Source organism: Aulonocara stuartgranti (genome assembly GCF_965226115.1).
Source record: "Aulonocara stuartgranti genome assembly, chromosome: 13".
Taxonomy (NCBI): domain Eukaryota; kingdom Metazoa; phylum Chordata; class Actinopteri; order Cichliformes; family Cichlidae; genus Aulonocara; species Aulonocara stuartgranti.
Window position 1 is genome coordinate 20,661,697 of NC_138949.1, and position 15,485 is coordinate 20,677,181.

Below are 15,485 nucleotides of genomic sequence, written 5' to 3' on the forward strand. Positions count from 1 at the left end.
TCTTTTACAGACGGGACACATTTTTAGCAGGATGTATGTATGAACAGCAAAGACAATGAGTTCTTGGGTATCAGTTTCATATACTGACAACATAAAGACATATGCATATATAGATTTAGCATTTAATTAGATTTTTGTGATCTGTAGACCAAACACCATTAACTAAACTTATTTACTTACTTACTTAACAATATATAAACAATAAAGGGTGTGCAGATACAATTTCAACCTTGGGGTATTGTCTTATCACTGTCAGTTTATTTAATTTATTTATTAGCCTAGAAACACCAATTAATCCTCCTTTAGATCTTGAATCACTGGAAAATTAGTAGGGGGTACATTTACAATTACAATACCAATAAGTAATATGTCTTTGGACTGTGGGAGGAAGCCAGAATAGTTGAAGAAAACCAATGCAAATGCAGCAGAAGATGCAAGCAAACAGATGATGGATTCAAACCATGCTTGTGCTTGATTGATGCATAGGTCTGTGCTGATTGGCTTAACTAACAAAAACATAAATCCTCTGAAAATGGAAAATGATGGTCATGTACAAAGGACTGGACTGTTAAGAAAAGTTTCCTTCATAAAAGCCAGGATATCTATTTTTCAACACCACGTTTAAAAAAAACAAAAACAAAAGAAACAGTCTGGCTGCTTAGAAGCAAAATGTAAAGAAAAGGTGGGTGGCACAAGACTTTTTTACAGTTTTGTATTTAAAGAATATATATTTCAATTTTTGTGGTATTAATCTGCGTTCTATATTAATATGTACAGTATATAATACAAGACAGTGGATTGTAAGTGTACTAGCAGTGAAGTGAAGGTTACTTTAAAATTGAGGATAGCCATTGTGTTGGATCCTGGATTCCGATGAATGGCACAGTTATGAGACTGACATTTTGGGCTGTTTTGCACAGCACTGTTCTCACATTGTGCTCACACTGCCTCTGTGTTTTTGTCAACCGGTTGTTCCCGAGCCAGGTAATCTACTTACGTGAAGACCACATTAATAAATTGGTTCCCATCACTGTGAAGCATGGCGTGGATTCCTGCTCCCGGGTGCCACAGAGACAGAGCAATTATTCAGCGACAGCACAATAGCATACCCGAAGGGAAACCGAACAGAAGTCTTTTAGTATCATCCAAACAACACGTTATTGATGTGTCAGTAACGTGGCTGTATTTTTGATGAAAGTGTTATTAATGCAGGCAGTCATTCCAGTGCAGGCCACAATAATATCTCCGAGGATGAATAGCGTGTCATTCTTTGTAAAAGAGAACAGCTCCTATTTTACAGATTTATTTTTAATCTAAAATGTCCTTGAGGATTGGTTGTCTTCAGAAACAGTAACTATAGCCAATAGTATGAATAGACCATTTTAAAATAACAACTTTTTGTCCTTCAACACTGTATTATTTGAACCTTTGTTTTTCTTCTAAAACTTGCTCTATGAACTGTTACACCTGCAAACTGTCCAAGATGATTCTGCATGCTGTTTTACTTCATTGAGCAGTAAGGCCAGTGTAATTTATCGTCTCAAAACCTGCACATCTTTTCTGACAATACACTCCTCTGTTTCTGTTTGAATATAGTTTTTCTTGCTCTTCTTCTTCACGTTGATAAATGGATTCAATCTTTCTCATTTCACAACTGCCATCTAAAATGGGAGAGTTGCTTTATGAAATTACAATAACAGATTCTTAAATGTGCTGCATTTTGTTGTTGTTGTTTTTTTTGTGTGTGTCAGCAAAGAGTAAAGCAATAAAAGTGTTTAATTACATGTCATAAACATGGATAGTCGGCAGTCCATGTTGTTCAGTCAGACTGAACATATTCTGTTTAATAGAATATGACAGTCAGAGATTATTGTGAGCATTACTCCCACAAACGCTGTCACTGATTTCCTACCGCTGCTGTGAGTAATAGTCTAACTTTGAATAAAAACTGCAACACATACACACCATACATGTAGAGATGAGAGTAAAAACGAGAAAGCACACACAGTATCACAAGAGGGTGTTGCAGTGTGATGACATTATCGTCTTCAATCATCCCTCACCGTCACACTGCTACGACAGGGTTCCCTGCTATTTAAGGCAGCTGTAATTTCTGTGGAGAGTGGTGACAATCATATCTGCTGGATATGATTACACACTTGTGTGGCTGATAGTCACGCATAACTGTTAAAAGAGTAGCATATCGACCAAAAAAAAAAGAGCCTTATTACATGATAACCATCCAGTTTCTTTGTAGTTAAAGGTTAAAGGGCTTTGGTGAAGCTTGCTCAAGAAACAACATATCAAAGAATGTGAGGAATTAATGAATAAACGATCGAGCGTAAAAGAATCCACTCACAGATTTACCCTCCCACTACCTTAGCAGTGCAAAATAAATCTATGTTTAAAAATGCAAGGTTCTTAAATATATCTGACTTAAGTACCCCACATCAGGTACACTAGGTTTTTAAGATATTTGGCAGGTGGGTTGTTGGACGCATCATGGATGGAATAACTCTTGCAACAATGTTATGAAAGTCTGTAAAATGGACAAAATACACACCTTTTGTACCTTTTGTGTAGCTGCTTTTATATCCAGTTTTTATGCTTTTGGTGTGATACTGAATTTAGGTCCACTATGTTTTGGCAGACTGTTTGGTTTATGATTGTGTTTGATGTCTCCTCAGGTTCCCTCCAGTTAGTGAGCTGGCTCCTATTGGCACTTCAGTAGGGATTATTCTTGCTGCTGCTATCAATCAAACCATCTTCTACTCCATTGTTGCAGGAAACGAACGAGGTATGGCCTGCAGATTATACAGTATACAATGCAGTCATTTTGACCCTAAGTGCTAAATTCCACTTTAGGTGCAAAAAACCCCAAACAGTTTATGTAACGTGAAAATGAGATTTAGATCTTAAAATGCTCAGTGAAAAACATCTAGATGTTTGTTTAGAAGTCTATGTAGAGTCAGAGAGGACAGTATTGATGTACTTGGAACTGTGCATCACTTTTCATACTTGTTGGCAAAGAAGAGCAGAGGTGTGAGGCTGACTCAGGTCAGTCAGCCAAAAATAGAAGACGTATATAGAAGGAACCCTCAGTCAATAGTTGCTTGTCCACATGCACCTCAAGAGTTCTTGTAGTTAATTGTGTAAAAAAATAAGTCATATAGTTCTGGTCATATCACCATTTGGTTGCAAGAAATTAAAAACTATAGAACTCACCAGTGAATCTGTTTACTGTGTTATATGTGTGCAATTTTTCCTCTTTTTCATAAACGCCACTTGTTTGTTTCCAGGTCATTTTCAGGTGAACAACAGGACAGGCGTCATCTCCACGGCAAAACCACTGGATTATGAAAACGTGACCAGCTATGTCCTCAGGGTCCAGGCCGACTCAATGGTGGTTGTCATGTCCAACCTCCGTGTGCCTTCTAAAAGTAAGAAATGTTAGCATGTAAGCCACTCACAGTGGAAGTTTTGTTGGATTGTTTATGTTTAAACTCAGGACAGAAATTATGGTATTCAAGGTCCATCCATCCATTTTCACACCTGCTTATCCAATTTAGGGACCAACTCATCCATTATCTTAGATATTACTGTAAATTCCTCACTTTGACCATTTATGGTTATATTATTAGAAAGTTTATAATCACTTGCTTTCATCCTTTATCTTTACATTGCTATGTAGAAGACTTGAGCCAACATCTCTCTTTTTATTTTGGTAGGAAAATGAAAGCAGTAAACTGAAACGTGTGCAAAAAATAGATGGAAATGCAGTATATAAGGTAAAAATAGGGTTTGTACAGTTCTGACAAGTTTGAAAGTCAGTATTTGGTTTTCCTTTATTCTTCAAAACAACCTGAACTCTTAGGCAAGCTTTATTGAAATTCAAAGCTCTTCCTTGGAAATCGGATGCCTTTTGTTCCTTTCTGTGTCAAGATGATTCCACAATGTTTAATTAAGGGCGAGATGCAGCTTTTCTGTACTTATATTTCATAATTTTGACAAGATCCCCAACACCACTGGCTGAAATGCATTACCAAACCATGAAACAGCTTCCACCATATTTTACAGATGGCTGTGGATACTCACTGTTGTACCTTTCTCCTGAACTTCTCCGTACACATTGATGATGATTTGATCAAAAAATGTGAAATTTGGATTCATCACTTCATAAGACCTGTTGCCACTGATTTTTCAGACCAGTTTTGTGTAATTTAGCATACACCATTTCACTTCTTTAAGAATGGCTTCTGACAGCCACCCTTCTGCTGAGAACATTTCTGAAGACCACTTTTTCTTTTGTCCTCCATTTGTCTAATTTCCTCATATTTCCTCAAAACATGCTGCACACCACGCATAGATATGCCAAGTTTTCAGCTAATATCTATTTGCAAATCACCTTATTGTTGAAGAAATACCATTTTATGCCTATTTAAATACTAAATACTATTCAACAGTGTCAACAGATTTGATGTCCATCTTGTAGTTATGGTGATTTAATAAAAATGTTCAAAGTATGAGAAATAAAAGCTTCAGTGTCCGGTAATATCACAAATTGTTAAAAATGCTTTGTCAAAATTCCTCAAAAAGATCTAGCAATGGAAAAAATAGGCCATTTCTCTTAATTTAGACAAATCACCACATAACGAGGGTGGGTGAGAAAACATTAATCATGGCAAATTCTCACTTAATGGAATTTGTGCGTGTTCCCATTCTTAAGGCCTCGGTGTACTAGAAAAAAAATAAACTGCAGAATATGTTGGTTGGCAAGGGTGATTCTTGAAGCATGGCAAAAACCGATTGTCACAGTTTCTTCCTTTTCTATCCCAGTGTCTTTTCTTTCTGTCCAGGAATTCTGCGTACATGGTGAGTTTAGGTAGTCTCTCCTTTAAGGCATTCATGTTATTGTTCTTGACATAACTCATGAAAAGTGACAGAAGTTGCTTGAGAGAAAAGTTAAAACTTTAAAAATACTTCCAGCATACCATTGCTGTGTGAAGTGGGCATGATTGTTTGATTGCCTGTTTGAGAAATATGCATAAATTGCTGGATGCTTCCACTGTCACAGTGGAGGTTTGAAATAACTCCGGAGACTTGAGACTGCTCTCTCTTTGATAGCCATGCCCTAGCTGGAATATCATTAGGCTCGTTTATGGTTCTGTTTACTGACATTCATGTTTTGTATAATGATGGGTAGTGTTCTAACAATAAATAAGGTTTAGTAGATGGTTTGCTGCTCTTTTTTTTTTGTCATACTGTGTCTCTCACATACTTATGACCATAATTAAAAGTAATCAACACTTGTATACCCACAAAGAAGAGAGCTTCTCTAACAAGTACGCTGTAAGCAGGCACCCCGTTTTGAATGAGTGCACTCACTCGTCATACTTCTCTCGTTATAATGATCAGGGCCCCGTGAGGCACAGCATCTTCCTTCTCATTAACGTGTTTTTATCAATTAGTGGACCAGTGACCCTCTTAGGGTCCAGTACCTTACATATGTATGCAAATGTTCAGGATCCACACATGCATGCATACAATATAATAACCCAGACTAAGACAATATTTACTTTCATGTTTTCTAAATAATAATGCACTCAAACCTAGACGGGCTTAGAAGCACTCCTCTTCTCATAATAGGTTTGTTTTGTTCATGCATCTTTATGAGTGTCCAGAGTGTGAGCCGGAGAGACTATATTTATGTTTTTATGTGCTGATGGAGGATGGCCACTTTCTGCAAAGAGCGGGAGGAGAGAGACACTCTGCAGACCTCTTTCCCCGTTCCCTCGAGTCCTCCCGCGATGTCTCACACTACAGCTTTTGTCCCTATAATTTTGATGTGCTGTGTTTTGTTTGTCCAATTCCCCTGGTGCATCCTTAGCGCCAATGCCACATGGCTTTACTTTTTTTTTTTTTTTATCTCGCTAGGAGAAAAATGGTCCTTGACACTGCAATTTTTTTTTACCTAAATTGCAGTCTTGATTTTTTTCCGCTCTTCATATTTATGCTGTACATTGCATTGGTGTAACTATGACAAATTAGGCAGATGAAATACTCTGTACATGTGTTTCTTTTTAAAGGGACAGAATGAATATTTCAGAAGCTTCACAAAAAGGCCACTTAACCAGCAAATTTAGTATTATGCGCAATTTTATGCCTCCTTGCCTCTCGCAGTGTTTCCTGTAACTCCAGGGACCCTCTTGCAGCTTGATTATTGGCTGCCCTTCAAATTATTATTCCCAATAATGTGCAAAATGCTTGCCTCTTAAGCTTCCACTGGCTTTTATTGATGGCATTTTTATGCACCAAGTTGTAGGAAGAATAAACCTCTCAACAAGGTAGACCCCATTTAAAAATAATGGTTTCGAAGTTAAGATTTCATCATCAATTTTTATTATTTAACAGAGCAATTTTCCGCTCAGTGTGTGAGTGTTATTGCTTATTGGTTGGTAAACAGAATGCAAAATGGCTCAGTTGTTTTCCTGATCTGCTTATGGGGGCAGTGAGAGAGAAGTCATCAACATCCTTCAGACTCAGTTTTTCCCCATGCTGAATATTTGCTGCAATCAAAACAAAATTAACCTCCTCATTACTGGCCCAAAGTTGTCGGCTTTGCCAAAATAGCTTCTCGCGCTGTTTTGTTGGAAGGGGCTGAGACAGTAATAAGGGAACACGTTTCTCTTTTCAGCATGCAATTCAAATCCACTTCAAAAGGTTATTGCAGTGCAGCTTGAAATTACTACTAAATAAAGAGGGCTTTTCCAAAGAAGAAGGGGAATATACCCGCAGAAAACTATTTTCAGTCAGGCAAAAGGTGGGTGCATCAATTTTAAAGTAAAACAAAAGGGGTCAAAGATGCGTTCCTCAAATAAGGGAAAAACACACACCTGTTTGCCCACCTGACTTTATTTACAATCTGTGAGAGCTATCCAGAGGTGTCGATTACGGAGAAGGAACGAGAAAAAAACAACTTTGTTGACACTGTGTGATGGTTTCAGTGATAAATAACTTTCAAAATATTCTGGGAAATTATTTCAGGCCTTCTTTTGAAGTTGTAGACCGGCTGATGTCCATGAAAAATTATTATGACATGCCAGTTTTGAAGACAAATTGGACAACTCCAGTTCCAATAATCAAATGAGCTATGTTTACTTTATTTCGATGACATACATTTTCTAAGCTTGCATGTCCCGACTCTACTTTTGTAAGCGTGGTGCTAACCCGGGTCAGGGGAAGCATGAATAAAGTAGGTGCACTTAAGTATGCAAGCTGAGCCCTGCATAAACTAAGAAAGAAACTAAGAACTAACAAATAAAAGCTTAAACAGGATTTGAAATCCTTCTGGTGTCATTTATTGCAGCTAACACAGCCAAGGTGTTCATTGAGGTTCTGGATGAGAACGACCACCCTCCTGTCTTCTCCAGGAAGCTCTACATAGGCGGTGTGGCAGAAGACACTAAGATCTTCAGCTCAGTGCTCAAGATAGTGGTAAGAAAACAATTAACTGGGGTTTTTTTTGTTGTCGTTGTTGTTTTTTCTGCTTTTGTATAAAAAGTAAAGACTCTGATCTTTTTTGTTACACTTACCCTTCAGCCATGGTGTGACAGTTTTTGCTCTGTGCAACACAGTTTGGTCTCCTCCCCTGTTGCTTGTAACATCTCTTTGTCAGTTTCACTCCCCCCACTGCTTGCCTTTCCACAGACAGCTGGGATCAGAGTAAGCTGAGCAGTGTAATCTCAGTGTGTTCTCAGATGCATGGCTGGACATCCCGCTGAATGTCAGCCTGTTGCACCAAGAAGATTTCACTTTTTCATTGTGTACAATACTCTTTACACTCTGCATTATGGGTATGATTGTGCATTTAGGATCGTGTTTGTCCACAGAGTTTTTAAAGAGCTACTTCATGCATTACCTGCAAAAATGTATCAACATTAGGAGTACTAGTAGTAATAGTTATAGTAGTAGTAGTAGTAATATTATATCTGTGATCTCATAAAAAAGGCATAAATGCCCTTAAATGACTTATGTCCTTTAAGACATAACCTATTTTTCAGTAGCCTGTATAATCCTGAATGTTATACAGTCTGTGCACTTGTACTTGTGGGTACAAGCAGAAAAGCTATGCACATCTAAAGACTTTTTTTTGCAGGTGCTGGACCAAAAGTGAGAAATCTTCATAGCGAGAAAAAGACAAGGTCTGCACTCTGCTGTGCTCCCAGGGTTTTATATTGATAATTGCCTTGCAGGAAGAGCTTTTTCGGGCTCTCCTTCTGATGTAAAAAAGGTACCAAACTAAAGCCCATAGAAGACTGAGGGAGTGAAAAGAAAAAAGGAAATCTTGCAAAATACACTATAATAGCTAGATGTAGGCAGGTAGTAAAGTACAAACTGAGACCTCAGGCAGGGATGGGAATTATTGCAGCTTTCAAATTTCAAAAACTGTGGATTTCCATAAAACACATGATCAGTACAGCTTTGTCTCCATCTTTTCTGCCTCTTGATTAACTTGTAATTGACACCAACATGCAAGTTTGTGAACTCTTTAGAATTCTCGACACTATGTAACATAAACATAAACATAAACATGACCTAAAACATTAGCACATCAATACACAAGCCCTTTAATAATATACTTGGAGAACTGAGTTGAAACAAACCTAAAATTAAACATTACACGTGGTTAATTATATCTTGTAAAAGGTCATCTAATATTCTATATCTGCTACTGTCAAAATCCCCTTGGACGCTAGTAACTGTAGCTATGTTTCTGGTAGTTACTCCTCCAACCTGACATGGAGTTTTTACCCATTCCACCACATGGCCTAACATATTCTTTATTTTCCAGTGACAGTGAAGTCGTCCCAGCCAGTTTGCAGCCAAACAGGGCCACCCTGTTTCATAGCATGAAATGCTGGAATGCAGCATTTTCTTTTCTCCAAACACAACGCGTGTCATTTAAACCAAAAACCTCTATTTTGGTTTCATGCCTACACAAAACATTATTCTAACAGCCTTTTGGCTTTCTCCATATGATGTACAAACTGCAGACCGACAGGGAGCATTGTTTTTGCATTGTAGCCCTGCCATGCACACCTTTGTTGTTTAGGGTTCTCCTGATGGTGGGCTGACAAACATGAAAATTAGCCAATGTAAGAAAGACCCTGAGACCTTTTCCAACCTTGTGAACATTAGCAATTCTTTTCCTCCTCATGAATATCATCCATCTTATTATTCACTTGCTCAGATGTGTGGGTTTGTTGCCTAAATAAAAGCAAGAGGGTGCCCACTGATACCTGGTTCTCATTCCATTGACTGAACACATGGTTCTGACTTCATCTTGAAAATAATTGGCAGTCTGAGAGGCTCACATACATTTTTCCTTAATATTTGATATTTCTCTTTATTGAAAAATGGCTTAGTGTTATATTTTAGTCCCATTTCTTAATTGGATTATCTTCATCTACTACTAAAACGAGAAAGGAATGGAAAAAGAAATATAGTTTAAATGTTTCTCAAACTTTCTTGGACCACAACAGATTCCCCCAGAGGCCCATGATTCTTTGGAATATTGCTGGTGTGAAACATTATTTCAGAAAGTTCATTGCCGCTTGCTCTCCCTCGGGATAATATTTAAAAGTAATAACAAATTTATGACACTACTGACCTTCTGCTGATAGACTCTTTCCAGAAACAGTAACATAATATAATACTAAAAAAAGAGTTACACCAACTAACTGGCAGACATTTTTATGTAAGTAGATGAATTTTCCAATATCAGACATGTTTGCTTTATTTGTGCAGTGTAATTTTAGGAGTATGTAAATGTTACAGAGTAGATAGTAGTAGTGGTAGTAATAGTATTTACTATTTAGGACTCAGAGGTTGCCAAAAAAAGTGACACTCACTCCCTCCTAGACTGAAAGCAAATGAGGGGGAAAGAAGAAAGAAATGCCTCAAGCTCTCAAGGCTACTTTATAAGTCCATATTTGGTAATATGACAGGTTTTTAATATTGACCTAGCTTTTAGGGTCCATATATTTTCCCTTTGCTGTCTCATGGCAGCTTGGAAACAAACATCTCTAAGTGACAGTTTTTCCCCGGTGTCCATAAAACCTTTAGCATGCATAAATGATGCTCAGATAAAGTATATTCGGCCAAATTTTGTCCAGCGAGGATATCTCACTCTGTTGATTTATGCAGTCCTTCCATTGGGACCTTGCACCCCCCCTTAGCTCCAACCCTCTCCTGTGCGAACCGCTGCAGAAAAAAAGAGATTGCTCCTATTTATCAGTGTCACTTTCCCAAGACAAGTACTGTGAAAATTGATGCCTGCCTGTAAGAAAGAAAGAAGTGTACTTTATTGGTCCCCGTGGGGAAAATCCCTCTCTGCATTTAACCCATTCACTCAGTGAAGCAGTGGGCAGCCATTGGCGCCCGGGGAGCAGTGTGTAGGGATGGTACCTTGCTCAGGGGTACCTCAGGATAGCTGTTCAGGGGAATCGAACCCCCGACCTTCCGATCATGGGGCCGCCACTCTACCTACTGAGCTATCCCTGCCCGGTAAGCTCAGTCGCCAATCAGAGCATATGCCTCAGAGGTTGATGGGTGAATTCTGTTGTTGCTTTTCGATAAAATGCTTTGACAAGATTCATATATTAAAATCTCTATGCATTGGATGATTGTGAGAATCATCAATTATCTTTTTGGTTTGGTTTTGATTTTAGAACAGTTACCCCTAAAATCACTCAAACAGGAAACAGTCATTGCTAAAATGTAATGCACTTCAGAATTTTGACTTAAGGATCAATATGATGTATCAAAACTGATGTTAGGTATTGCTCATAGTGATGAATTACCACCTGCCTCTGCAGCTCCCCACTGCTTTATGGAGCTTTATAGTGCGTTCCAGGTCACTGTTTCGCTGTCTGGCTACAGATTTAGTGGTTTGATTCAATCTAACTACTCTCGCAGGATCATTTTGACCAAAGCAGGCAGCTGTTGAGCAAAAAACATCACTGTATACAGCACCAAATGGCAGACGGAGTGTTAGCCACAAGCTGGTAAACGTAGTGTAACCTATTGCTTAGCAGCTGAAGAGCCAGATATTTCCATCAGTGAGCATTTTTTTGTTTTGTTTTGTTTTTTGTTTTATTTTTTCAAAAAGAAAGTTGCGACTGGGATTGGCCAGAAGCGCTGCACCAAATCAACAGTAATTTTTTATCTGTAGCTGCTGGATGTGTGAATAAGCAAGCCTTTTCTAATAAGCTTTACATGTCAGCTTACAGGTAATAATGTGATGTAAAAGCTCATAAATGTAGTTGCAGGTGTTTTACAGAAATCATTCAAAAACTGTTAAGAATACTCAGATTTGGCAGCAACCCTCGCCATCTCTTTAGCCTTTTACAGTGGATAACAATGGGTAAAGCTGTGGCAGCTTGAAACAAACCACATGAGGGGGAGATAACTTACGAGCCTCCAGCTGCACTTCTTTTCTCTCTTGTCAGCTACTTTAGAGAACACCTGCTTGGAATAAAATTATAAACAAATCCCCCAGTAGATCAACATAAATGAAGAGCTCCACTCTTATACCATTTGTTTCCTTTTCTCTTTTGGTGTGTTCACTGAATTATTAATAGACTCTACCAATAGCAGTAAAATGGCTATCTATGAATGCTGTCCAAACATATTTTAATAACTTACTGAACAAAGGGAATAAAAAGATCTGTTTGTGTTTTGATTTGTCACAGGGCTGCAGAATAGCTGAGGAATAACAGTAAAACGAATGCACCTCAGCCCGCTTTTTAGGTTAAATCGGCGCTTATAGAACTAAATTATTGGAGGGTGTCCTATTCGCTCTGGTCTTGGTAGCATGCTGGTCATTGATTAAATGAACTACCTGCCTGTTTTATTTGTAAATGGGAAAATTATAAATTTGCTCCACTTGGATCTGACCCAATCTGTAGCTGAGAGAGTTGTGATTGATTCTGTGCGATTCACAGGTGACAAGTTTTCCCCTGGTTCCAGTACAGTGCTACACTTCTGATGTAGACGGCAAAAGATTTGAAAGAGAGAACAGATTTGAGAGTTATCACAGTTAATCGGAAACAGATTGCATGCAAGTGCCAACTTGATGCTTACGTGCAAGCTGATAGCGGGGTGACTGTGTTATTGCCATCTGTCCTTGTTTTAAGTCTGTTTGAAGATGGCAACTTGACTGCGAGTGGTCTCAGACCTGCTTCCTGTCTTTGAAGACATAGATTGCAAGTTGATCTCACATGGTCACAATAACTTTCCCTAGTGTGACTCTAGCCTAATACCACTTTCATACAGGTCTAGAGACCTAGATTGGCAGCCTCTCCCAACCTGCAATCCAACCAACAAGTAAACTTCAAATTTTCCTTCACTAGTTGGTTTCTGTCATGGAATGCACAATCACCATTTTTTTTTTTGAAAGACTTGATTAATATATTCTCTTTTTGATGACCTTAAACTTTTAATATTTCTGAGATTATTTGGTGTTTTGTATTACAGGCCACCGATAAGGACACTGGGAATTACAGTGCCATGGCATACCGCCTCATCATCCCACCCACCCCAGAGGGCCAGGACAGTTTTGTCATTGAGACCTACACTGGTATCGTCAAGTCGGCCATCATGTTTCGGAACATGCGCAGATCCTACTTCAAGTTCGAGGTTATTGCTACTGATGACTATGGAAAAGGTCTTAGCAACAGCGCTGAAGTGGTGGTAAGTATCCATATGATGCTTTCCATGTGATGCAGGGATGTAGAGATAAATATAGGATTCCCTGCTAATCTTTGACTTGCATGCCGCTGGCATGGCAGAGGCTTATTGGTTGTGGATTTTTTTGGCTTCCACAGCATCATATTTATGCAGCGAAGGCATCAACTGTCCACAATTCATTTATACAGGAAAGCCTAGGTGAATGGCTGTGCCAGTGCATTGAGTAGTCACAAGGAAGTGCAGCACTGCCTTTAGCAAACTGTTGTGGAATTTCTTTGTTTTGGTTTTTTTTTTTGGTTTTTTCTTTTCAGAATTATTGTAATCTTAGATGTTGGCTTTGTGAGCTCAAATGTTTAACAGTTTGAGAAAGATCCATGTAGGCTGTGGGCAGGATTTCAATTAAAAAAAAACTACTTTTGTCTGTGTATCATATGTAGAATATTAAACTACAACAAGCAAAAAAACTGTAAAAATCAGGACGAATTGGCTTATTACCATATTTACCATATCTCAGGCTTGTTAATTGAACACTTTAGAATTTATTCGTTGAATCTGTTTAAAAACCACAGTGTAAAAAGTTGCAGTTTGTCTTCCACAGTGGGTTATGTGCCAAACTGAAAATGCATGAGATTTGCAGGTTCATTAGAGGAAGTATGATCTCTATTTTTAGGAGCAAGACCCATAAGAGCTACACAGATTTTAAACTAAAGTCCTGGGACTATATCAAAGTACAATACTGGAGTATGCCTTGAGTGTGTACTTTGTTTCATATCATGGTCCAAATTAGACATTTAAGTAGGATTTTAGCATAATGAGGTTTTCATTTATCTGCCTGTTCTGTTTCTCATCTCTTTTGCATCACTGTATGAATCTCGGCATTGTTAATTACTTCACTGCATTAGAGGGTCTTCATTAAGACTACTTAAAGAGGTTGTATCAGATTAATAAGCGAGTCACATCTGTCATGCAGTATTTGAAGAAAGGGAAATCTTTCTAACGAAAAAAGCACGAGTGCTGTGTTTTGCATGAGAACATTGATATTTTTTGAAAGGTGAAGAAAGATGACTGAACCATGAAAAGATTTGTGGGGGATTTAGAGCACTGACAAGTAGTGCTAAGAGCATATTAAGGAAAGTTGAGGTCAAATGAGTTATCAGTATTACAAGCGAGGGATCAAGTCCCACAAAACTCGAAAAAACTTGATACAGTATCGGACTGAGCCTAATGCCAAACCACCGAGGGAGGCACACAAAAGGAAGAAAAATCATTGCGTGGGCCTCCATCATCTCCTGACATCAGCCCAATTGAGAACCCATGAAGAATACATAAAAGAAATTCTGGTAAATATGTATTGCTGTAAGAGGCTGTAATGTCATCCTCAAATAAAAAGATGCAGAAACATATTCAGTAAAAGAGTTTCTTTTGTGATATTAAAAAAAAAAGTTTTATAGATAATTCTTTTCAGATGTGTTTTTTTTTCTGGTTTGATATCAGTGTGACCTGTTATTTGAGTTATTTGGAATATTATACTTCTGTGTTGTTAATGTCCATGTCAGTATATAAATGTGTATAACCTGAGACAGTTTCTAAAAAAAAGATCTTGCGTTAAGAAACAACCTCAGAAATGATGTTAATACGTGAGAGCGAGTTTGATTTGTTTCGTGCAAAGCTTCTCTTCATAATACCTTGTGGTTTATGATCTTACATGATGATCCCTGCCTTTTGTTTTGTTTTGCTTTGTTTTTATTTCTGTTGAGTATTAAATGTTTTGGTTCCAGTCTATTGAATTATTCACAGGACGTACAACACACCCCGATATGTGGCCTCTGCCACTAGCTGATGATCCAATTAAAGTCTTTCTTTTATCCATGAGTATTAGCTCTGCAAACATTATGCACTTCTCCCTGCGTGCGCGTTCATCTAAATATATGTCTGTGTCTTTTTCTGAGTGCATGTCTGTTTCCCACTCATTTACGCATGCACCCGCTGTGTTTGGGCTCAGCTTTGCCCCCAGTTCAATGCTTATCTTTCCTGACTGTGGCCAAGCTTATTTTTTACTGCAGTGAAATATGTCTAGCTAACAAGCCTCTAACGAGACAGAAGGAGGGTGTGGGACATTGGCTGTATATGAGAGACCAGTGAGTGCTTAACTATGGTGCTTGTTAATTTTCAAGGGGAAACCTAATTTCACAGGAGCCACATGGGAAATTTGGCTTCAGAGCACAGAGGCTGTTGCCTATGCACTTAACTCTGGCACTGGAATTAGGTGCTCTTAAGTTTGCTGCATGGCACAGATACAAGCTGGCGACTAGTGGGTCCACCTAAAGAAGCATTTCAATGATTTAACATACGGTAGGATGTGTCAATAACTGGCTTACACGGTGTATTTTTAAACTTTATCTTTCTTTTCTGTCTTTCCCGCTATCTCACACTTTCTCCCAGGTTTCTGTGGTCAACGCATTGGACATGCAGGTTGTTGTGTCCACTGTCCCACCCACTTTAGTGGAAGAGAAGAGGGAAGAGCTCATTAGGTAGGACACAGCTCACATTTCATTAAACATAAGTTAAAAAAAACAAATTTTAATGAAAAGAAGCGGTATGTATTACTAACACAGTTTTTTTTTTCATGCAAGATCATGTGTAAGATGAAGTATTCCTTTCATCAAATGTCCTTTGCAATATTTTTTCTTTTAATCTCAGCTATGCAACCTATTATTTTCTCATCTGAAATTATT

At 38.3% G+C, this 15,485-nt stretch overlaps 1 protein-coding gene across 7 annotated transcripts in view; it reads left to right on the forward strand.

The window, feature by feature from the left end:
- The window catches only part of LOC309720966 (protocadherin-15-like), a 223,742-nt gene that overhangs the window by 188,722 nt on the left and 19,535 nt on the right, over window positions 1-15,485 (forward strand). For all 7 annotated transcript variants that reach the window (XM_082558238.1, XM_082558239.1, XM_082558240.1 and 4 more), the window contains 5 exons: window positions 2,688-2,797; window positions 3,300-3,440; window positions 7,367-7,494; window positions 12,538-12,753; window positions 15,193-15,281. In XM_082558238.1, the coding sequence (XP_082414364.1) occupies window positions 2,688-2,797; window positions 3,300-3,440; window positions 7,367-7,494; window positions 12,538-12,753; window positions 15,193-15,281 (684 nt within the window). The remainder of the gene's footprint in view (window positions 1-2,687; window positions 2,798-3,299; window positions 3,441-7,366; window positions 7,495-12,537; window positions 12,754-15,192; window positions 15,282-15,485) is intronic.